The sequence below is a fragment of the Sceloporus occidentalis genome, unplaced genomic scaffold (assembly GCF_023333645.1).
Source record: "Sceloporus occidentalis isolate IW3139 unplaced genomic scaffold, rSceOcc1.0.p SCAF_10, whole genome shotgun sequence".
Taxonomy (NCBI): Eukaryota; Metazoa; Chordata; class Lepidosauria; order Squamata; family Phrynosomatidae; genus Sceloporus; species Sceloporus occidentalis.
Genome location: NW_028316990.1, coordinates 23,903,031 through 23,927,926, shown reverse-complemented (window position 1 = coordinate 23,927,926; position 24,896 = coordinate 23,903,031). Strand labels below are relative to the sequence as shown.

General features: G+C 42.4%; 1 protein-coding gene across 5 annotated transcripts in view; it reads left to right on the top strand.

Moving 5' to 3' along the window:
• Window positions 1-24,896, top strand: part of LOC149306220 (ubiquitin carboxyl-terminal hydrolase 7) — a 47,361-nt gene that overhangs the window by 2,481 nt on the left and 19,984 nt on the right. For 3 of the 5 annotated variants that reach the window (XM_089476801.1, XM_089476800.1, XM_089476799.1), the window contains exons 2-5: window positions 15,848-15,952; window positions 20,650-20,848; window positions 22,597-22,735; window positions 23,615-23,703. In XM_089476801.1, coding sequence (XP_089332927.1) covers window positions 15,848-15,952; window positions 20,650-20,848; window positions 22,597-22,735; window positions 23,615-23,703 — 532 coding nt within the window. The other 2 variants (XM_089476802.1, XM_089476803.1) reach the window with 2 other exon arrangements.

Here is a 24,896-nt window from a genome sequence, read left to right as displayed (position 1 = left end):
ATTTTGTTGCTGTTATGCGCCTCTGACTTACAGTGATCCTCTCTCGGAGGTTTTTCTTGGCATGATTTATTTAGAGGCGGTTTTGCCATTGCTTTCCTCTTAGCCGGAGCGACGGTGACTTGCCCAAGGTCACCCAGTGGGTTTTCTCATGGGATAATGAACTCCCCGTCTCCCCAATTTTGAACTTCCAGGCCCCTTTTCTAACCCTCTCAGTTTTCATTATATTGGCAACTCTTCTATTCCATTGCAGCATTGGATCTTTAACCGCTCCAGTTCTGCACTGACCCTTCCCTGCAATCCCTTCAGCATCCTCCCTCCTCTTACCTTCCTTGTAAACCTAACCCAAGTACTTACAGCCCAGCAGTCAGTTTTGCTGGCCTGTCTGGGGCAGATGAATCAAGGAAGCCGGCATCTTCACTTCACCTCTCCCCTTTTTTCTCTAGAGCTTCAGATTAGAGCATCCTTTCCACTCCCCCCCCCCCCTTTGAAAAATAAACCCACTGCCATGTATGATTTTTGTTTGCAAAAGCAAGAGTGGGCCTCGCCCCAGAAAACTAAATCCAATTTTAATCCCAGCTATCACAGACCCATTGAAATCATTGGGAATTTGTTAATCCCCACCTGCTTAAGCCCCATGGATTGCAATGGGCCTGCCTGGGTTGGAATCCAAATTGGATTTAGCCTTCAGTTACATCCTTCCTGTCATTTTGTTTGCTTGCTGGTTTGAAGGACCTTTTGGGAAACCCGCAGCTTATTATTATTATTATTATTATTATTATTATTATTATTTACCTCCCAGAGGAGCATCACTTTTATTTGGCTCTCCTTCTTCTTTGCAGTGAAGCCAAGCTTGGAAAAAAGGTTTGGGGAGAGGGAAGAGGATGACCCTTCTCTTCTTTTCCAGGCCAGGGCTGGTGGATGCCTGGGAGGAGGTTTGCCTGGGGTTTTGTGAGTGGCTTCTGGTCCTCTGTGGCTGGGAGGAAAGGGCAGGGTGATGTCCTTCCAGGTGATTTGGACTTCAGCTCCCAGAATCCCAGGCTATTGGCCAAGATGGTTGAGGTTTCTGGAAGTTGAAGTCCAAAGCATCTGGAGCACCAGAGTTTGGGAATCAATGGCCTATTACAGACTGCCAAAATAAAGCTGCTTCGGGTCTCTTTGGAGGTACACTGTTTAAATGATGCATGCATCTTAAGAATCCAGAAGCTGCACCAAAGCTGCACTCCAGTGCTTAGGAATGGAGTGTGGCTTTGGCGCGACCTCCAGACTCTTAGGACCCATGCATCATTTAAACAGCATACCTCCAAAGAGACCCGAAGCAGCTTTATTTTGGCAGTCTGTAACAGGCCAATGTCCTAGAGACTTCATAAATAGTGGGGAGAGGTGTATCTCCATAGAGGAGAAAAGGCAGTGTTTGTTGCACACACAGACACAGATCAGGCTTATCTAACGCAGGGGCTGGAAATGATTTCCCCCCAGTGTGCAAGGGGCAGCTACCATATTTGCCCCCATTGGCTGCAATGGTTGCCTTTCTTGAAAAATTGCCACAAACCAGGGACAGGCAGTGGCATAAGAGCCAGGACCACCCCTTGAATAGCAGTGTGTTAGCAAATCCTCTCTCTCTCTTAAAAGTTGGGACTAATTCACTTCCATAGCAGAAAGCTTGGAAGTGGTGGAGCAGCTTGAGGGGAAGGGGGACCGATGGGGCAGCGTGGGGGACCCCTGGTTCCCTGCCCTGCATTTGTAATAATGTTGTGTGGAGGGTGGTGGTTGCAAAGCATTGTCTCTTGCAGTGCCTTTGCTTGGAGGGGTGTGTGAGGCTCAGGAATGCTGCCTCTCTGTCCCTCCTCTTGACTCCAGCAGCCACTCAGCAGTTTTGAAAATGCTGTTTTTGTTTTTAAAGCCTCCAGCCTCCTGTTCCCATTGTATCTTCTGGCAGGCAGGGAGGCAGGCAGGGAGGCAGGCGGCCAGGCAGAGATGCTCTCGCCATTTTTAATTGGGGCACTGCGCTGCTGCTCTGCCTCCTCCTCCTCCTCCTCCTCCTCCTCGCACTCAGGGTTATTTACAGAAAAGGCATGAGGCCTATGGAGGAGGAGGAGGGGAAGAAGGAGGGCTGGCAGTGTGGGCTGAAGCCTAGCGGTGTGTAATGCTCTTAAATAGTCACCAGGGCACTGACCCTGCGCAGTCATCCTGGCCAGGAGGGGAAACCCTCCCCCCAAAATGTGCCCGGACCTCACAGCCCTTTCCCCACCACTGGCCTTTTACAACCGGACTTACTACCGGAAGCCAGCGGGCTAAACAGTTTTATGTGTTTGTTTTCTTTTCCTACCAAGAAAGGTGTCCTCTGCTACCTCAAATACGGCCAGGTCTTTAAACCAGCTCCTGTGTTTCATCTGTGTTGTCTAGTAACAAGATTATAGACTTGGGGGGATCAGAAAATCAAAAGCATCCCTGCGTAAAGGCAATAGGTTAGCAGTGGTTGTCTTTAAGAATTATATCTAGGTTATTCTTTTTGGTGCGGTTACGGTAGTTAAGCAAATTGAAGCTACACAAATTGCAGGGTGGCTGACTAATGGAGAACTCGGATGTTCTTCACGTTTGCCCTTTATCTGTAAGAATTAGGATGCTCTGTCAGTGTGAGATTTTTCCATGCTGATGACCCTTTGTATGTATCTTAACTCAGTTCTTTGTCAGTTAGAATAATACAATCACCATCTTCATTATTAATAAAGTATGGATTTGAACATGTGTAAGTCTCACATGTAAGAGGTTTTTCATAATAATAAGAACTGGTGTTTTTTACTGTAATTAAAAAAAGACCCTTCTACCTGGGTGGTTCCATTTGGAAGGATGGGAGTAGGCTCAATTCTGAGAATGTTCTCCCATTAAAACAAAGCAGTTTCCAGATAGAAAACTATGGTGTGAGGCAGAAGTATCTCAGTTGTCTCTGTGTGGAGTGGGCTCTATGTGGAAGAGCATTCTGTTGTTGTATGAGTTACCACCTGCTCTCTGAAATGATTCAGCCCTGAGACAAGTTTGCCTGTATCAGGTGAGAATTAGGCTTGTGCTGCTTCACAGCACATTAAGACATGTGTATGAAGCATGTTGTCATGCATGCTTTTACAGTGTGACAGCACAGAATCAGCTTATGCAATCTAGTTCCCTACATTATCCAGAGAAATGGCTGGACCCTTAGTGGGTTATTCTTCCTTTCCTTTCCTTTTCCTGGACCTAAGGGTTGAGTGTATTGGATTGCAGAGATCTGGTTAACACCCTGATAGCTCAAAAAGGGTTCAGAGCATCTTGGAGCATCAAGCCTAATACTCTGATCTTGCCTCGTGTTTCCAGGTCCTGTGTCCTCTCCGTTCTGCCAATAAAATACCTGTCTGACTAGTACAGTAAACTACCAAGAGTTGCTTCCCATCTCCTTATACACCTGTACTTAAAGAAACCCCCTCCCACCGCCAAACTAACGTTACGTTTCTTGTATATTCTACTTACTTGTTTTATTGCATAAGAAGCTCGATGTCTTCAATTTGCATTATGTTTTTCTTATAAAGAAAAAAAGGGGTATATTTAGGAAGCAAAGCACATTATATAAGCTATTGCTTATAATAACAAAATGGTATTTTCTGGGGTGCTGTCAAGGCTCGGTTCATTCATCATTTGGTCTCCAACCATGGCCAGGTCCTGGAGTCTTTGGGTCCTTGGAGCTTGCAGCTTGAAATGAAGTGTATAGTCACTACATGCCAATTGTCTTCAGCGCCAATATTCAGACTTACAGCTTCAGAACATGGAGGTTTCAGTAAATAGCAATAATAATCTGCCATGAATTTGTCTAATCGTTTTAAAAAGCTGCCCGACTTAGTGGGCTTCATGTCGAGACCAGTGAATTCTCATAAATGCCTTTGCATATCTTTTCTTCTGGGTCTGGTGACAGTGAGTTAGACCATTGTGAGTAACATCTTCTCTTTCTGTTCATTATTTAAAGTATCAGGAATTCCTTCCCTTTCGTAGGTTAGGGCTTTCCACCTTTTCCTTTAAGGAGAAATCACTGCAGAGTATGAATATTCTGTTGATGTAGTCCTCCTCAATGGCATTCAAATACCTTGTGGTTTTTTCCCCTCTGTAGCATTGTTTTATTGCATTTTCATAGCAGGTAATACAGGAGAGGACAGAATCCTTCCTTCACAAGGAAAACACACATTTTTGTGTGCGTGTACCTTACCTAAATTAAACTTGCCTTTTTAAATGCCATATCCCATCTGTCAGAATGAGCCTTCTGCTATAACCCTCTCTTCTCTGGATAGTTGAAACTTAGATCCAAAACACGCTGCAGAAATAATCCAGTTTGAGAACGCTTTAACTGCCCTGGCTCAATGCTAAGGGATTCTGGGAACTGTCATTTTGTGACACATTTATCCTTCTCTGTCAGACAGCCCTGGTGTCACAATAAACTACAGTTCCCAGAGTTCCCTAGCCCTGAGCCAGGACAGTGAAAGTGGCCTCCAACTGGATTATTTCTCCAGTGTGTTTTGGACTCCCATCTGCATATCTTTGAAATCAGACTTATTTCACTTTTCCTCCATTGCATCTGAGGAAGTAGACTGAAGTCTAGGAAAGCTCATGCTGCCAGTTTCTTTCTTTCGGTTAGTCTCAAAGGTGCTACAAGATCTCTCTCTACGTTCTGGTCTTTGAAGAATCATCGATAGGTTTCCAAGAAATTCCAGGTCCTAGCATGAAAAATAACCCTGCTTTGTTTCCTGTTTAGGTCCACATTGCCTTTCAGGGGCCACATCCTGACAGATGGTGGGGCTTAGCCTAGTGGCAGACAAGGCAAAAGCCAGAAGTGACCAAGTGTGCACGCACCCCCTTTTCTTTCTCTCTCTGTCTCCTTTCTGCCTCAGTATTTTCTTTTCTACTCAGATGGTTGCCAGGAACAGATGGCTTTTGCCAGAGGACTGATCTGATTGCTTGCAGAGAGCTTTTAAAATAAGACTGAGGGCCCCATGAAATTAGGCCAGGAGCTGCAGGCTGCCCACCCCAGTCTCAGTTCTGCCAGAGATTTTGGCCTACAGCTCCCATCACCCCAGAAAGCATCCCTTTCTGGGCTAGAAAGGATGGGAAAGGCTGGTCTAGCCCAGTACATTCCTATGAGGAGTATGTGCTGTTCACAGCTGACAGACGTCTTGCTCAGGATGCTTAAACTAGTTGCAGAAGAAAATAGGGTAAGTTCTGAGAGAAGTATATCACTAGGTGATGCGTGGCTCCATACATGGACTGTTCTTGCAGCTGAGGAAGAAAAAGGACTTCCATTGGAACTGATGGGTCTTTTTTTTTATCTTGTTCATAAATGATCTACAAACAGTGGTGAGCAGAGAAGTGGCCACTTTTGAAAGAGGGGGAAAAGTCATGCTTCATACAGTGCATAGTTGAACTGTGGAATTTTCTTCTTCCAAAAGTAGGGTTGGTCACCAGCTTGGATGGCTTTAAGAGGATTAGACTGATTCATGCAGGATAAGGTTCTCATTGGTACTAGTCACAATGACTGTGTGTTGTTCCCAGTTTCAGTTGCATTCATGTTGTTTGTGGCCATCCCAAAGGCAACTGATGGGCCATTGGCCTAGTTTGGCCCTTGGCTTGATGCAGCATGGCTTTTTTAAAGGTTCTCATCCCAGTAAACCTATGCTGCCTCTCTCAGAATTGCAGTAGTTGAGCCAGTTTAGCCAGTACTGCTTCAGTGACACAGCAGGATATTTGGAAGTTGCAGCAGAGGCAGGAGGATACTGGCAATGAGCTCCAACTTGTCCTGACTCTGAAAAAAGAGTTTAAAAACATTAACATGGATGATGATTAGAAAAAAAGGGGGATATTGACAGCGCTGGGGTCCTGCAGTTTGTAATGTGAATGTGGACGGTTCCTTATAGAACAAGCTCATAGGATGGAAAGGAACACAAGGTTGCTTCCTTTCTAAAGCAGGCTTCTTGGTCTTGTTTTTGTTTGGTTGGTTATTTTTAAAATATTTAAAACATCCCGCCCTCAATAATAATAATAATAATAATAATAATAAATTTAATTATATTTCCCGCCTTTATCTTGGGATTGCACAGTGGCTTACAAATAAAACAAATCAACAACTTAAAATAGTTCCAAACTAGAACAGGAATATAGCCAGAGAAGAATAAAACACATTAAATACAAGAATGCGCTTAAAAGGCTGTTAAACTATGTGTGTGTACAGTTAAAATGAATTAAGCTCCAGAAGTTTAAAAAAAAGCCATGTCTTGGCTTTTCTAACGTACACAACGTTTGGGTTACTTCAGATTTTTCTGAGCCAGCTTTATTCTGAATGAAATTACCTGTAATTATATAGTGGAAACCAACTTGCTGAAGGGAAGGGTAGATGTTTGGGTGCTGTGTTTTTTATTGTGTGTTAATGGCTTTGTTTTTGTGTTCAAAATATTTTGTTTGAAATTATGTCAGTGGTCTTGAGCGCCACTTTAGGCAGACATTTGTGTGCTGTATATGCGGTGGCTTAATGGTTAAGATGCCAATACTGATGACAGGAAGATGGGAAGGTTGGCACTTCGAGACCCAAGCGCTGCATGATGGGTTGAGCGCCTGTCACAAATCCCAGCTTCTGCCAACCTAACAGTTCGAAAGCATGCAAATGCAAGTACATAGATAAATACCATTTCAGTGGGAAGGTAACACCGTTTGGTGGAGTCATGCTGGCCACATGGCCACCAGAGAAGTCTTTGGATAATGCTGTCTCTTTGGCTTAGCAATGGAGATGTGTACCACCCCATACAGTTGGTTACAACTAGACCGGTGATGGCAAACCTTTTAGAGACCGAGTGCCCAAACTGCAACCCATAACCCACTTATTTATGGCAAAGTGTCACGTTCCTCTGGTTTTCTAGTAACGAACTCTACATGTGCCGTAGGTTCGCCACCACTGAACTGAACATTCATATCAAGGGACTAGCTTTACCTTTATATATTGTATAGTGTTTTATGCATGCACCTTTGACATTTTTGGATCTGGATTGTACATGCATGCTTGTACACTCATAAAGTAAGCATGGTGCTTTGAACAGTTTGTGTGCCCAGCTTGAATCTAGCTCATGAGCAATTACTCTTACAGACTCAGATTATGTTACAGGCAGACATTGATGTTCTGAATGCACTCCTTGTTGGTATCAACCAGCATCCTAACTAGTAGGATCATGATTGCTTGTAAAGCAGGAACAACAACTCATTTCCTTCCCTTGTGTGTTGACTTGAAGGCACACAGCAAAAAACAACAAATGTTCAGACACAACAGTAAGCCAGGATTCTGAAGAATCCTGAATTATTATGAAAAGATAATATCCTGGGAACAACCACCAACCCGCGTTGTAACACAGAATCATAGAGTTAGAAGAGACTGCAAGGGCCATCTAGTCCAACCCCCTGCCATGCAGGAAATCTCAATCAAAACATCCCCGACAGATGGCCATCCAGCCTCTGTTTAAAGACCTCCAAGGAAGGAGTGTGTTCCACTGTTGAACAGCCCTTACTGTCAGGAAGTTCCTCCTAATGTTGAGGTGGAATCTCTTTTCCTGGAGCTTGCATCCATTGTTCCGGGTCCTGTTCTCTGGAGCAGCAGAAAACAAGCTTGTTCCCTCCTCCGTATGGCATCCCTTCAAGTATTAAAACAGGACTATCATATCACCTCTTAACCTTCTCTTCTCCAGGCTAAACATCCCCAGCTCCCTCAATCTTTCCTCATAGGACATGTTTTCCAGACCTTTCACCATTTTAGTCGCCCTCCTCTGGACACGCTCCAGTTTCTCAATGTCCTTTTTGAATTGTGGTGCCCAGAACTGGACACTATATTCCAGGTGGGGCCTGACCAAAGCAGAATACAGTGGCACTATTACTTCCCTTGACCTAGACACTATACTTCTATTGATGCAGCCTAAAATTGCATTGGCCTTGTTAGCTGCCACTTCGCACTGTTGACTCACATTCAACTTGTGGTCTACTTGGACTCCTAGATACCTTTCACAGGTAAAATTCTCGTTCAGCCAGGTGTCCCCCATAATCCTATATCTGTGCATTTTATTTTTCCACCCTAAATGCAGTACCTCACATTTCTCTGTGTTGCAATTCATTTTGTTATGTTTGGCCCAGCTTTCTAATCTATTAAGGTCATTCTGAAGTTTGATCCTGTGCTCAGGGGTATTAGCAACATGTGTTTAGCAAAGAATATATTTTTCAGACATCTTGGTAGTACCAATAGATGCCTGAAGATTAGAGCCATCCACTGGGATCATTGGACATCCAGAATCACCATGAAAAATCATTAGTGAATTAGCCTCTTTTGAAACGCATCCTTCTCTGCCTCCCCCTTTGTCAGCATGGAGTCCAGGCCTTCAAACATAATCTCATTTGGAATTAATGCAGTAATCAATTAATTGGTGCAGTTAACCAGTTAAAAGCCTGCTTGCCAGCTAAGAATAGAATAGGACTCAGATGGGAGCCAGGCCTCCAGAGGTTTCTCTTTTACCTAATTTGCAGCCTGCTTCTATTTATGATTTAGCTAGAGGTTAAAATCCTGACTTGGTTGATCTGTACATGGCAAACAATGGGAAACAAACTCAAATATGTACAATCAGTAATGGGGGGAATACTGTGTCGCAGTTGTGGGGTTAAAAGCAAAATGGATGACTGTGGTGAAAAACACATAGCAGAAGTATCTGTAGAGATACAGGCAAACTGACGATGATGGATAGGCATATATAACAAGCAATAGTACCACCACGTGACTGTTGTTTTTTAAATCAAGTTTCCCTATATTTCCATAGTTTCTAATTGATGATTAGTCTCTTGGTTTATAAGGACTTATAAATGTATGCATGGTTTGCAACACAGTAATCACTCATAATACTGGAGTGCTGCAAAAAAATAGGGCTTGTGGGCCTCACTTTGTCCATCCTGACCTGTATTTGCTGATAGTTGCTCTATGGGATTTCAGACAAGACCCTCTAGAAACACCTGGAATAGAACCTGGGAACTGTTTGCATTCAAACTATAGGGCTGACCACTGAGCTATAGATCTGTTCCCTCAAAAGTCTTTATTATTACAATGACCACGCGTCACATTGTAATGCTCTTTCTATTTGTCCATTTTTGCTGGGAGTTTACATAGTATGACCAGTTGAGTTTGCAGTCATGATGTTCTAACAGATTTGGATGTATTTTTTTTATCCAAATGTATCGGTGTGCCGACAGGGGGAGATAGGATTAATGAATAAAATGTTCACTCATTTGAAAGGTTATGAAGTGTGTTGGAAATTGATTTACCTGTTCAGTGATCTTTGAACATTGATCAATGATCATCTACGGTTTAAGCCCCCCTTAAAGTATGTGCATTTCCATTCACTATCAAAACACTAGCTCTAGTTTGCACACATTCTTTTTTATCTGAATTATGAGGGATTCGTCGTTGTGCCAGACTACAGGTTTTTCTTTTAGGAATTAAAAATGTCTTCCTTGTGGAAACTGAGATGAAAGACAACTTCTATCCTAAATATTCTCTCTGTTCTCCTCCTTGCCCCAAATCTACCCTGTCATGGAAGTAAAATGACACTTTTAATGCGTTCTTATTTTCCTTTCTGAGGGTACCGATGGCAAGCAGTGAATGAGAGCCATCATTAGAAGCCTAGTACTAGATGCAAAGCAGTTATCTGGTCAGAACACAGCTAATTATTTTGAATTACTGAGTCCACTTAGCTCCATTAAAATGTATTGGGATGCATTTGGTAGTTCTTCACAGGATTAGTGTCCTCTGATGATCTGCTGCAGAGTCTGACACTAAGCCTATATGGTAGGTTACGGAGAATCCCTATTTAGACATTCCAGAGACCATTAGGATACAGAGACAATGACTTGCTCGTTTCACTGAATAATACACAGCAAAGACGGGAATTAGATTTGGGCCCACCCAAACTCAACAGTTTTATCTGCTGGGCTATTGCTACAAAAGCTATCTGGAGTGGCAGACTGGCATGTGCCCCCCAAAGTGCCAGGGGCAGGTAATATATTTGCCCCATGATTATTGCATTCGCTTCCTTTACTGGGTAGTTGGCATTGCTCTGTCTTTTTAAAAGCTAGTCAGGCATTAGTTAAGTTCGTGACAGGCCTGCTTACGTGAAAGTGAGCCACAGCATTGGTCTGGCTGGCATTGTCATGACTGAGGTATGAAAGAGTTGGTAGGATGCTCAGGTAGTTCCACAAATGGTTCAGGGTTTTTCGTACTGTCAAGAGAGTGCAACATAATAGTAGTGTCTCTTCTAAATGTAGCAGGTGAATTTACACAGAAATAGTTCATTAGAGGCAGGGAGACAGGTATCAGAATATGATACATGGTATGAGTATTGCTTTTCTGTATACGTATATGATAGTGATGTATTTTACAGCAAGTTCAGGGTCTGCAATTATTGCAAAACTGACACTGCTTTGATACAGGGTTTTCCCTCCCCTCCAAAACAATTCATGTCGTCTCAAACATCTTTTTGGATGAACTGGGGATTCTTAAACTCAAGTTGGGTGTTAGGACTAAATATCTAATGGATGGTGACTTCTTCTCAATTAGTCATTCTGGGAGTATAAGGCTATAATTTTTGTTCACTGATGGCACATTTTGTCCCTGGAGGTTTTAGCTCCATAGGCGGGACAATTAATGTATGGCATCTTATTTTGCCTGGGCTGTGTTGAATGCCACCCTAGCATGACTTTTATCTGAAGAATCTCTGTTGGCAGGATCTAGAACAGGTTGGAGCAGCTCAGCTCCTGCCTGTGAATGACTTTCAAGGAGATACATGCAGGGATAATGACCATGATATAGGTCACAAGACTTTTCCGTACGTGAGGCTTAAACTGCTAATTCATGCTTGGTGTCTCTGGCCCTCGAGAAAATGTTCCATTGGAAATTACGGTTGTCTCTTATTACGTGGGGACACCCAAACATCTTGATCTTATGTCTTGTGAGATTAAAACTGGCAGTCTTTAGTCTGTACTGTAGCTTCTCCCACCTCACCACCTTCTCCAGGCTATAGATCCTTCACATTATCAACATCAAATGTGACTCATTTCCCCCTTCAGTCGGACTGGATTCTAGTAACACGTGAAGTCCCTTGTGTTTTGATGCTTTTCCCTAGAGCAGTGTGAAGTGGCACTTCCCTTTTTTCGCACACATTGCGCCACTGTAGCTGCTGCTCACCTTTCCCACTCCTACACACTCATAAAAATACAGGGCAAAAAGGACGAATCCTACTTTTAGATAAGGAACAATAATAAATATTTAGCTCCTGCCTCTTTTGCAGAATGGAACTATGTCTGACATAAGAAGTGGGTGGTTCTCTATTCCAGTTTCTCTGCGCATGTTGGAATGGCTTTCTCGCCCTTCCTTGTAGCAAAGGAGAAGGTTCTTTATCACTTTATATTCCTCATTTTGGGATGCCTGATCAATATATAGATGTCAAGCTGTACCCATTTTTCCAGCATATTCCAATCACTGAATACAAGAGGATGCCATTATGGAACTTGGCATATATGTAACTTCCTTTACTTTCTGTTTTGAATTGATAGATATCCCATGCACACACATTAATTGTGTCCATTACTTATTTTGGAATTCATAGTCTGTGCTGTGGGTGAGGTGCTTGGAAGGCCAGTGGTAGTAAGTCACAGCCCTTCCCTCCAGTTGGGAATAGTGGTTTTGATACAGAGAGCACCTCAGACATTCATTGCCAGTATCAACCACAGCCTTTCTTCGTTGAAGGGAGCTTTCTGGCTGGCTGTTCTCAGGGCAGGACATATAGAGACCAGTTGGTAACTCAGAAGGAACCTCCATTGCATACACTTCCACACTAAAAACTCATTCCAATTAATGCATATAGAAAGGTGACTAGGGTATTTTCATAGGAAATATGTTACATTAAGTCCCGTAGACATGTTTGTAGGCTTCGCAAACTCTGGCCTGTTACAGACAGCCAAAATAAAGCTGCTTCGAGTCACAGCGGAAGTATGGTGTTTCAATGATGCGTCCTAAGAGTCCAGAAGCCACACCAAAGCCATGCTCCAGTCCTTAGGGCTGGAGCATGGCTTTGGTGCAACTTCTGGACTCTTAGGACACATGTATCATTCAAACACCATACCTCCACTGTGACTCGAAGCAGCTTTATTTTGGCTGTCTGTAACAGGCCACTGTTTTGTTTTTTAATTAGTTCACAGCAAAATAAAAGCCATTTCAATGTGTACTAGTTTTCCAAAACTCCAAAAACAACAACAGCTACCAGCTGCTGCTACTACTACTGCTTATTATTATTATTATTTGGTAGTCCTTTGGTCATTTGCTTTAATTCACTGGGTCCAGTTGTCATTCATCCAGTTAAATGCAAGGCCTTGGGGGAACATCTGTATGCAGCAAGTGGCACTCTTCTTTCAGGCTGGAGCCCTGTACCCAGTAACTGGGTGGAACTTAAACTTCTGAGTAGCTATTTAGAGGATTGCATTGCTCATTACTTACTTGGGCACAAGCATACTTTTTCTTTTCTGTCTGATGCAGTCAGGTTTTTAGTTACATTCTCACCTAGAAAGGAAATAATGGTCAGGATCTTGTTGGGACCTGAGGTTATGTACATAGGTGCCTTTCAGAGGACATTACATATGGAAGTCTCTAGCCCTCCCTTCAGTCTGCTTTGCTGGGCAGCTGTACTCCCTTCATTGATTTGGTATCTTGGAGAAGCTGGGGCCAGCCATTAAGGAGCCAGAGAAGCTTGTAAGGTGCCTCGGGAGGAAATAATAACAGTTGTCATCCTGGATTCCAGTCTATTCTCTGCTGTTTTCTTCTGACTACAAACCTGTAGCCAAATGCTGCCCATTTACCTTGTGTCTTCCCAGCCACTAAATGACTATGGGAAGCTATTTTCCTCATGGCTGGCAATAGCAGCCTAGCACACCTGTACAGACAAAGAATTCAGGGTCATGGCTAATATATGCATTAATCTATTAATTGTGGAAGATGGATGGCAAACATGAGATGGTAATTTGGATTATTGTTCTCATGTGGATTTTTGCTTTGATTTGTGGTGGGCGCTTCTTTTCTGCATCTGCTGCTTTAGTACTGTGTGGGTGTGGACAATGAGAGCGTTTTCAAACCCAGTCGACAGCCACTGGTTGATCTGAGAACAGCAACTGCCATGGAACCCTCAGGTCCAGCAATCTTCCTCAGCCATCCCTTCCTTGAGAAAAACAGCTGCTCCTCACAGAGCGATTGAACTTCGTGGTTAGTTACAGAGCTTATTAAATCTACTCGACTTCACTTGAACCAGAGCGTGTAGCAGCCTTTGAGAAAGTGAGCCATGGTTTGGCCCTCCCCTTGTTCTTTCGCCATCATAGTCATCTCATGAAAGACTGGCTTGATAGTTGTGGTTGCAGTAAGACTTCCATGATCTCCAGCCTTTTAGACATGCTTGGCTTTTCCCTCGTGCCTCTCATTGAGGGAGTTGTTTGACACGTCCAGAGTTGTACGGAAGCTCTTTTGTAATGAACTATTTCCAAATTTGGTAATTAGATTTCCTGTTACAGGCCGGTTGCTGCCTCCTTCCGTAATTGTGTTCTTCATTTGCTTACAAATCATGGAAGTATATGAGATGAACCTCTGGGACTGTTGGAAACAATAAAGCTGTGTCTCCCTTTTTTTAAAGAAAGAGCCAACAGTAGTCTTAAATTCTTCTTGAGTAATGTATAATCCTCCTTCCCTTCTTGTTTTAAATTAATGAAGCATTTTCCTTGCTGTTGGCCAGTTCTGAAAATCAACGTCTTCTGTCTTGTAGAGCAGCCGTAGGATTTATCACTTCCCTTGTTACTGAAGCTGTTAGCAATACTTCCAGGCACCGAGAACATATCAATGGCTATGGCGATAGAGGAGCATGCGCAGACATTTGAAACAAGATGGCCATAGCGCAGCAGCTGCTGGCTGCTGTTGGTAGGAAAGAGAATGAGAGTCACTTCCCTAAGTTTAATGCCATGGGAGCTGCATTTCTTCCTGCCTCCACTCATTGAGAGTTTAAGAATCTGTAACACTTAGAATAAAAGGGGGACAAATAGATCCCAGGCTGAAGCTTTCATGGTATGGTTGACCTTTTAAAATACCTAGAACGGTGCTTCTTATGTTACCAGATGTGGCGGACCAACTGGTTGGCTTCCTTCCTCCTCCTCCCACCCCCCACCCCCCCGTGTGCCAAGAACCAACAGCACATTGGTCCCTATGGGCTACCACTGTTTCTTGCTGGAAACATGGTCTACAGACAGGCACCAATGGCTCATGGACCAGCATCAGTCCACAGACCATCACTTTGAGTAGCACTGATTTAGAAAGAATTGTTTGACACACACCCCTCCAGCCTGACTGGTGAATGCTGAGAAGGAATCTGCCTTCTTTGGGAGCCTTGTTTTGTATCTTGAGAAGCATGGACGTTACCTGGGTGGGTTAATCACTTTTCTTACAACTCTTTAGGTGATGTAGCTGATCATCAAGCTGGTTGGACACAATAGACAGATGTTAGGCCATTACTTACCACTTCATTTCTGCACTGGTAGGAATGATCTCCACTTGCCATCTCTTAAATCAGCATGAGCCTACTTGAACTCTATGTCTTCAACTCAGGTGAGATCTAAATAGCCTGCTTAGCTTTGCAGAATGAGGCGTTTTTCAGACGGCCGGAGGAACTTTGGCCAATCAGGGTGCTTCTTCTATCTTAGTACAGATATAAGAGCAAGATTTGTTTACCAAAAATACGTTTTAAAAACCTCCATAGACTGATGCTTTTATTCCTTTTCTACCATGTTTGTCAACAATATAACCATGATACCGTTTCACTTGATGGATAAAGTTATCATATGGGCTGCTGTGGTGGGAAAGGTTAAGGCATAAATATGATGTGGGGCCCACAATTATCAGAGAAAAAGGTAGCTGGTCTCAAGGGTACTGCTGGCCACCATCCATGTTCAGTTGTATGAGTTAACAGGATTCAGGCCACTGTGTAGTTTGGTTCTGTAACTTAAGAAATTGCATAATATCATCCTTCATTTTCTCTGGACGCTTTATCCAATTGGTCTTAGTCTGTATTAGCCCAATGTTAGCATCACCAGTGTACTGTAGACTAGTGGTCACTTCTGAACTCGCTATGTGGACCGTGGCTAAAGCCCTGTTCTGGGTGCTGAATAGCTTTTGAATGGCATATTTTTTAAACATAAAGTGGGAAAAGACAAGCTTTAGAAAGAGCTTGCTTTACATCAGCGGCTAGATCACATTGCTTGAAGGGAAAGTTGTGTAGGTATACAACTGGATATTATCTTGATGTCTTCAGTGATTCTTGATGAACTGCAGATGAATAGTTTGCATAAATGTAAACAGCTTTATTGGCCCGGTAGAAGCAAAAAAAGAGGAATGGCAGCTTGTTCAAGGCTGGTTCTGGCAATTCAATGAGAAAAGAGAAATGGGGGACATAAAGTACAATTCTGACTTACACTGTTAGAACAAATCTGATGTTCAGCATCTTTTTAAAAACAAATAACAACATTAACCTGTAAATTGGTTTGGCATTCAAAAAGTCATGTTTTATTGTGTGAGGTGAAGAGGCAGAGTACCTCTTTAAAGTGAATGTTGAGTGCTGATCTTAGTTTGAGGCTGCTTCTTTTAATGCCATTTGTAAACAATTGTGTTTTGAATCTGACTTGCCATTCTGTCCTACTGTCAAGACCCAAACTGATGATCTATTCTCCTTATTCTCATAAGCTGGAGATGCTGACGATCCACCAAGAATTACTCAAAATCCGGTCATCAATGGGAATGTGGCGATGGCTGACGGTCACAACAACACAGAAGAAGACATGGAGGATGGTGAGTCATAGGAAGCTGCCCCTTTGTTTGCCCTGCAGCGAGCCCTACATTGGGGCTGAAGGCATTTTGTAAACTCTTTTATATACGGGAGACTTTTTCTTCAAGGCAATCAAGGGAGGTAAGAAACGGTTACAAAATGCTGAACAATGTGGAGGAAAGGGATAGAGGCTGTTTATACTCCTCTTTCATAACACTGGTTCATCTGGTAACATTGTCAGTTGATTCAGGACAGTGGAAAGGACTTCTTCATGCAAACCATACTTAATTGGTTGGAAATCTGCTTCATAGGATGTGGCAATGGCTTCCAGTGTAGATAAGATTACAAGGGCTAAGGCAAAATCATGGCAGAAGAAAAAGTATATTAACTTCAAGTGTTGTTGACTATATTTCCGAGGAAGGAACTGGCAAAAACGCCTCTGAGGATTGTTACCTAAGATAAACCTTTCAAATTTCAAAGGGTGCTCAACAATGGCTCTTTTTCAGCCTGGAGAGAAGTGACCAGTGGGGTCCCACAGGGCTATGTCCTGTGCCCAGTGTTATTCAACATCTTTATCAATGACCTGGATGACAGAATTGGGAGCATACTTATCAAATTTGCAGATGACACCAAATTAGGAGGAATAGCTAATACTCCAGAGGACAGGATCAACATTCAAAATGATCTGAATAGACTAGAAAGCTGGGCCAAAGCTAACAAAATGAAATTCAACACAGAGAAATGTAAGATACTGCACTTAGGGCGGAAAAATGAAATGCACAGATATAGGATGGGAGACACATGGCTGAATGAAAGTAAATGTGAAAGGGATCTAGGAGTCCAAGTAGACGATAAGTTGAACATGAGTCAACAGTGCGATGCGGCAGCTAAAAAGGCCAATGCAATTTTAGGCTGCATCAATAAAAGTATAGTGTCTAAATCAAGAGAAGTAATAGTGCCACTATATTCTGCTCTGGTCAGGCCCCACCTGGAATATTGTGTCCAGTTCTGGGCACCACAATTCAAAACGGACATTGAGAAACTGGAGCCATGTGTCCAGAGGAGGGCGACTAAAATGGTGAAAGGTCTGGAAACCTTGCCCTATGAGGAACGACTCAGGGAGCTGGGGATGTTTAGCCTGGAGAAGAGAAGGTTAAGAGGTGATATGATAGCCCTGTTTAAATATTTGAAAGGATGTCATATTGAGGAGGGAACAAGCTTGTTTTCTGCTGCTCCAGAGAACAGGACCCGGAACAATGGATGCAAGCTACAGGAAATGAGATTCCAGCTCAACATTAGGAAGAACTTCCTGCCAGTAAGGGCTGTTCGACAGTGGAACACACTCCTTCCTCGGAGTGTGGTGGAGTCTCCTTCCTTGGAGGTCTTTAAGCAGAGGCTGGATGGCCATCTGTTGGGGATGCTTTGATTTGGATTTCCTGCATGGCAGGGGGTTGGACTGGATGGCCCGTGCGGTCTCTTCCAACTATGATTCTATGAAATTCGTGGTGCCTCCATAAAGGAACCAGATATATATTTGTAGAAATGAGAGGGAAGGGCTTTCTGGTCCTGGCACCGTCATTGTGCGTTTTTTGGAAGGTCATTGGTCGAACATGATGCTTTTAAAGATGACAACGAAAGCATGGATTTATTGTCAGGTTTTTCTGGGGCTGGGGTTGTTAATCTGTTTAAAAGAATCTTTTGGGCCCATACAGACAGGCCAAAATAAAGCTGCTTCGGGTCACTTTGGAGATATGCTGTTTAAACAATACACACATCTTAAGGGGCCAGAAGCTGTGCCAAAGCTGCACTCCAGTCCTTAGGCCTGGAGCATGGCTTTGGCATAGCTTTTGGACTCTTAGGACGCATGCATCATGTAAACAGCATACCTCCAAAGTGGCCTGAAGCAGCTTTATTTTGGCCTGTCTGTACAGGCCCTTTTGTTTCTATACTGCAATTTTACACATTGGTTTAAGAGCCATGGTGAGCAGACAAGCAGTTTATATATGTTTTTAATATAATTAAATAAATACCAGACAGCAGTTAGGAAGAGGCTACATCCAATGGACTTATGTGACACATAACCAAGAGACAGTCTTCAGGGTGTCCATATGCTATGGACTTGTGATCTATAGACTGGTATCAGAAGGCAATCTGACTTGTTTCCTCTTTTGCTGCTGTTTCTATGTTGTGAATTTCAGGCTCTTCACCAATTATTACTTTTTTATTTTCGTTTTTACATAATGTTTAATGAATTTGCGTGACAAATCTCAAAAGCTGCTTATATGTTTCTGCATAACATGGGTGGGAGGAAAGGCTTAACATCATCTTATCAAGGGTTTTAAATGAATGTTTTTGTTGTCACTATTTGTTTTAATATGTTATAAGCTAGCGTGAATGCACTGTGGAAAAATGTTAATGGCTTAGAAATTGTACAGTAAACATCAAGAAGTTTTCATTTAAAAAACAGGATATTGGAAGCAAGTACTTGGTGCCAATAGCACATTAAACAGACTTTAAGAGGTTGTCTTTCCTCAGGAGAGACATCACAGATGTGACATATGATTTTGATATCCTTGAGGGTAGGATTGCTTGCAGAAGATGTTTAGGACTGCTTGCTCTTTGCATGATGATTTTGATTTCACAGATAGGGATCCATTCAGGAGAAATAACTGAATCTCTCGTAATGGAAACTCTTTTGAGGTTCTGTATATGTGAGTGTGGGGGAAAAGACAGAGAAAGAGTGAAAGAATTGTTCTGTAATCAAAAACTGGTCATTTGAAAATCTTTTCCTCTTGGACTGTTCTACTTTCCTGTAGCAAAACATCACAGCAATATGCCACATTATCTGTTGAAGATGCATAAATGTACATTGATTTTGCTTGGTAGTTGCTCATTGCATTTTCTCCTTCTTGAAATAAAAATAAAGCCTAAAAGTGAAATGCCATTGAGTTCACCTCTAAAGTCAACTCACTGTTAAGAATGGATCAGTGTTTGCATTAAAAGGATAACTGTCTTAATCTTATTTTCAAGGGATCTGAGACTTTTTGATACTTTAGATGTGAAGCTGACTGTAGATTGCCACCTTCTCCCTCGCAGCTTTTGGGGAGGCTTTACCTCTAAGAAGAATACATTTGGCAGTATTATGTCACAAAGCATCCCTAACTCTGCCATACTTATCTAGCAATAGTTATGGTGGATTTATTTTAAAACATTTAAAATAATTATCTTTCTGCCCAAGAGCAACTAACAGGTCTGGCTACAAAGCAATGGAAGCCTTATGCTTCCTAAATATTTATGCTGCTTTGCAGCCAAAATTATATACTTACTAGTTATAGATATTAGCTGCCATTTTTTACATTGTTCTGCTCTATAATGGTTTTGTTAATCTGTTACAAACTGTAAAATAGGACTGTATGTGTATTTCATTAAAAGCATGTATAGCCCAACTTTCCATTATTAAAAAAGAAAAGAAAAATATTTTAAAAGTGGAGAGGAGAGTATTTTGGAGAAGTAAAACATAGTCCTACAATCCAACAAGGACTATAAAATGATAGGAAGAAAATAATTTTCACCATTAGGACTGGCCTGGCAATGGCGTGGGCTGTTGGTCAATGTCCTGGGGCAGGGAGTTTAAAAATGTGGGTTCCATATTAAGAAGATGGCCTTCTTAGTATAGAACATGGAGGGGAGACCCTTCCTTGGGAATCTGGCTCGGCTGGCATAATATTTAGAGTTGCGTTACCCAAATTGTTGGTCCTGGCCCAAATGCAGGTACTTGCCTAACTTACAATAAAATGTCAGTTCCATTTTGGGGGTCAGGGAAAGCTCAGGAAGCAGCTGTCAGCATACTCAAAACTACTTCAAACAAAATTTGATAGGATTATGCTAACAAAAGAGGCTGGTGCTTTTTCTGCCTTCCCCAGTATGGTGAGAGAGAGAGAAATGCAGAAGGATGCCCTGTACAGCAGTGACAAGTGCTGTATAGTTGATAGGTGCAAATACATATGAATGGGGTACATGTGACAAAGAAACAGAAGTAGACAGACAGAATGGGAAGTGTACCTCTGTTGTGGCTTGTGCACCAGCAATGTGGGAGGACCTGCCCATTGTTGGCATGCAGACCCAACATTCTTCCACAGATTCCCAACAAAAAGGATTCCCTCTCCTGGAGTAGAGCTTTAAAGATGATAACTAGGACTCTGGATTTTGGATGAGAAGAGGATGCAGATTGAGCCAGATTGATATAATGTGGGCATAATTGAAGTAATGTGAACTGAAGAACGGGTCCCTTAAGGTTGCCTGACACGCTGGCATTGCAGTTCTTCAAAAACTCTTGAAAGGCAGCCTCACATAAAAACGTGAAAGAGCTTCACACTCTCGAAATAATGTAGTCAGCCCTCTGTATCCATGGATTTGATTCCATGGATTCCACCATCCATGGCTTGAAAATATTTTTTTAAAAATCCAAAAAGCAAGCCATGATTTTGCCATAGGTTGGGTACATGTACTAGAGTAGGGTAACATCTAGGATGGATTGGATGCCTACTTCCAGGTCTGGCTTCTCAGAGCTATGCTCTGACACTCTCTTGCTGTTTTGACACCTGACGCCTACCATACATCTTTGGGTTGTTTTAATGTATGGGGCAACACCACGTTGGGGCAAGGGGTTTGTGCTTATAGCAGATCAGGCTGCTTAATTATTCTTCTTACATTTTAACAGACACAAGCTGGCGGTCAGAAGCGACGTTTCAGTTCACAGTTGAACGTTTCAACCGGCTGAGTGAATCAGTCCTGAGCCCTCCTTGCTTTGTCCGAAACCTGCCATGGAAGATCATGGTGATGCCACGGCTTTATCCAGACAGGCCGCATCAAAAAAGTGTAGGATTCTTTCTTCAGTGCAATGCTGAGTCTGATTCCACGTAAGACCCTTCAGATCAATTTGTGACTTTTAAAAAATATATTTATAGCACCTCTGTTCTGCATTTTCTTAAGATTTATGCATACCACCATGGACTGGAGTGTCTTCAGGCAGAAATGGTATGGGGGCCATGGAATGTGTGCAGATATTGAAGATGGGGATAGAAGTAGAGTTGTGAGGACCTATGGAAAGACCTGGCAGGCTTGACGTAGTCTGTTTACTTGCTGACAGTTGTAAATTGGATGTAGAGAATTGTTGCAGTCCTGGAGAATAACATTCAAAACATTAATGTTATTATTCCAGACTGGTGCAGAAATACCATGTCTTGAAGCTGTCAGCGCTTTTAATGAGGAAGAAAGGATTGGTAGCTAATTGTCAGCTACATAGAAATCATTTAGCCTATTGATCACCAGAGACATGGCTCACATGAGAATGCAGAGAGTGGGAACAATCCAGGCTCCCATTTTTGTGTATCAGCACCACACAGAGTGGCTGCGGCTGAGTGGCAGCGAATGTGCTTTGCCCAGGTCCAGCCACTGGCAGCTGCAAGTCAAGTTGAAAAACATCCTGACTCATACTCTGGAGAGCCATTGCCAGCGGGTATCTGTGGTCCTCTGCCAAGTGGACCGCAGATAGCTTCCCGTTTTGGAATTCCAATATTTAGCAATGTGTAAATATATACATTTATGTGGCCTCACTTTGAATAATGACAACGCTTCTGACAAACCTATCCTTCTGTTATCAGAACCATGACATGAAAATAGCTAGTAGTCTGATTTTTGTACAGTTTAGCCAGGTTTCTGGTGTACCGACCTAGGAGTCCCCATGTAGTGGGGTTGTGTGAACACACTTGTGCTTTTGTGCAAAATGATCTAAGCATGTTGGCTTGTCTGGCTGCTGTTATATTTTGGCCAAAACAACGATTAAATGTAGAAAGGCCTCTCATGGGTTCAAAGCAGGAGCTGTCAATTGATTTAAAGAACTGGTTTAACCATCTGCTTTTTCTTTGATCCGTTGGCAAATTTAGACTATATTGTAATATCAAAACCTCAGAATGAAGTGTCCTTTGGCGCTAGTGAAGGAAATACATGCAGGGATGTGTTTATTTTTTTAAAGCCTTATTTGTGATTGATTTATGAGTTTGAACGTAATAAAGCTTGCAGAGATACTAGGCCAGATATGGTTTTAGAGAGGCAGGGACATTCTGGCAAAAGGTTCCAGTCATGCTTCCCATTTGTTTCTCTTTTGCTGGGCACTGGAGGATGGGGCCTGAGCTGGCGTAACATTAGAGTGCACTTTTCATGCTTTTCATTTGTTGCCAGGAGCCTTGATAACGGAAGAAGTTTTGCAGCCTTTTGGTTTGTGTGAACAAACAAACTTTAAGCAGATTTTAACTCTTTAAAAAGGCTCACACACATAGATCCTAAGCTTTGCTCAGAGTATTCACAGTGCTTTAGGGCTGCTTTAGAGGAGCCGCAATCTTCTCTGGCCTCTCTAGGAGGAAACAATCCAGTGGAGCGGAAAATTTCTGTGGGAAGCAATACATAAGAACAGCTCAGTGAGAGGCAGAGCCTCTTCACAAATGGCTTCAGCCATATTAATAATTACTGATGCCCCCGGGAGTGCTGAGGCAGAGTTTTAAATCCAAGGGCTGACAAGAAGTAAAGGAGGCACGTTGGGCAAAGCACAGTTTATGAGGGTATCCTCTGCCACTCCACATGTCAAGTGTTATCTCTCTAATTGTTGCAGGTCATGGTCTTGTCATGCGCAAGCAGTGCTCAAGATAATAAATTACAAGGACGATGAGAAATCTTTCAGTCGCCGCATCAGCCACTTGTTCTTTCATAAGGAAAATGACTGGGGCTTTTCCAACTTCATGTCGTGGAGTGTAAGTAACAGCGTTGGGCAGCATGAGGGCCTGTGTGGCATAGCAGATGGAGGAAACCTTTTTAAAAGGGAAAAGGACGGGTTCAGGCCTCAGTCAGACATGAAGCTCCCCATTCTTCAGCCTAACCTACCTTGCAGGGTTGTTGTGAAGATAAAATGGGTGTGAAAAACAGGGCACTACTCTGCGTTCATTGGGGGGAGTTCAAGATAAAATACATAAATAAATATGGTATATTATGAGACTCCTGTTAAGCTGTCAGATGCCGGCTGGTTCTACTGCTAGTAGCAATGAATAATTTATTTATTTGAATTATATCCCTCTGGTCTCACAGAGTTGGGATGCAAAGCAGCCTCTGGCATAATTTTAAATGTTTTGATATAAATTAAATTAATTATACTATTAGAACTCCAGTTTAAATGACTGAAAAACATCACATTGGTGTTTAAAAAGCAGCAAGATATGAAGATGTCCAGCACATGTATTTTAACCCCTTAAGCAAGGTTATATGGGAGAATACGGCCTTTGCATGTGTGCATGCCCACTATTATATCAGTTTCACAGTTATATTATTAGCGTGAGAAAAAGGGAAGTTATTCCAATATGATGATTATCAGGGAAAGCAGATTTATGTCTCTCTCCCCTCCTCCTTATGTTTAAACAGTGTTATGCTCAGATAGTGGTGAAGGAGAAATAGTTTCCAATGATCCTCTGGTGACAACTTAAGACAGTTTTTAAATTTCTTTCTTGAGGCTTAGAAGAGGGCCTTCAAAAAAAGTCTTTCCATTCTGGTTGGCCTTAATTTGCAAACAGAATCCAAATGATTGTCTTGCATTTGATTGGAACACTCTTGGTGGCCAACCTTTCTCTTTTCTTTTGTAGGAGGTTACTGATCCTGATAAAGGCTACATAGAAGATGATAAAGTAACTTTTGAAGTGTATGTTCAAGCTGACGCTCCACATGGCGTGGCGTAAGTAGCATATGCTTTTATAAAAATAAATCTGCTTTCTATATACCTTCTTTCCTGTATGACTTCAGTGTTAAGTTTTAGTTGAAATGACTCTTTTTGTTTTGTTAAAAAAATTATGTACTATCTCCGAATGGCTGGTACCTTTGCCTACAATCATGGAAGAGCAGCAAAGGAGAAAATACCCTCCCAATTGTCTTGTATGACACCTTTTAGTTCTGTTGGAATTTATCTTCCTGCTTGGCAGTGACACAGTTCACAAACTGATGAAGCCAGCCCAACTCTTCCCCTTGATTCTTCAGAAGATTGGGAGGGGGAGAGTTATTCCATTTCAACAGTTCTTGGAGACCGAAGCTAGCTAACTGGGTAATGACATTTTCCCCATAAATGCTGCCCCATCTAAGGAATAGCTGGCCATGGCCAAGACTCCACTCGCTTGAACCATCACCAGAACGCTTTGGCCGCACTCATAGGTCTTTGTCCAAAGAACGCAGAAAGCAGCAGTGATGGCATGAGAAGGGAGTTGGAATTGTAGGTCCAAAACAGATAAGGTGACTGTTGCCACTGTAGCTTGGAAGACCCTGCTCTCATTTTTGTGTAGCCTGTATCTTGGTCCTATTTATTTATTTATTTATTTATTTATTTATTTATTTATTTAAATTCAACTGGTTAGTCTATGGGGCAGTAATCAGCTTTCGTTACAATTTAGGATGACCACTACAAACCCAACATGATTTGCTGTTTTAAGAATGCAATTCATTGCTGTGCAAATCACTTTATGGATAGTTGAACCATTTACCTGAATTTTCATTTGGAAGTCAGTCTGTCTGTCTCACTAACACTTTCCAGAAATTGTGGGTTTTTCAGGCTATGTGGCCATGTTCCAGAGAAGTTTGCCACATAGCCTGTAAAACCCACAAACAACTATGGATGCCGGCCATGAAAGCCTTCGACTTTACTTTCCAGAAAATTTCTGACAGAACTCTCAAAACTGCGTAAGTGCTATTATAAATATGTGTAATGATAATGTAGCTGTTCTGTGACGGATGCTTTGGGCAGAATCCTGTTTGTGGCCTGTGCTGGCCATAACCCCAGTTATTCCAGTGCAAGTGCTTTTAAAGACATTGCACAGGGAGGTATCATGTACCTATTTATAAAGTCGAAGGCTTTCACGGCCGGCATTCATAATTTTTGGG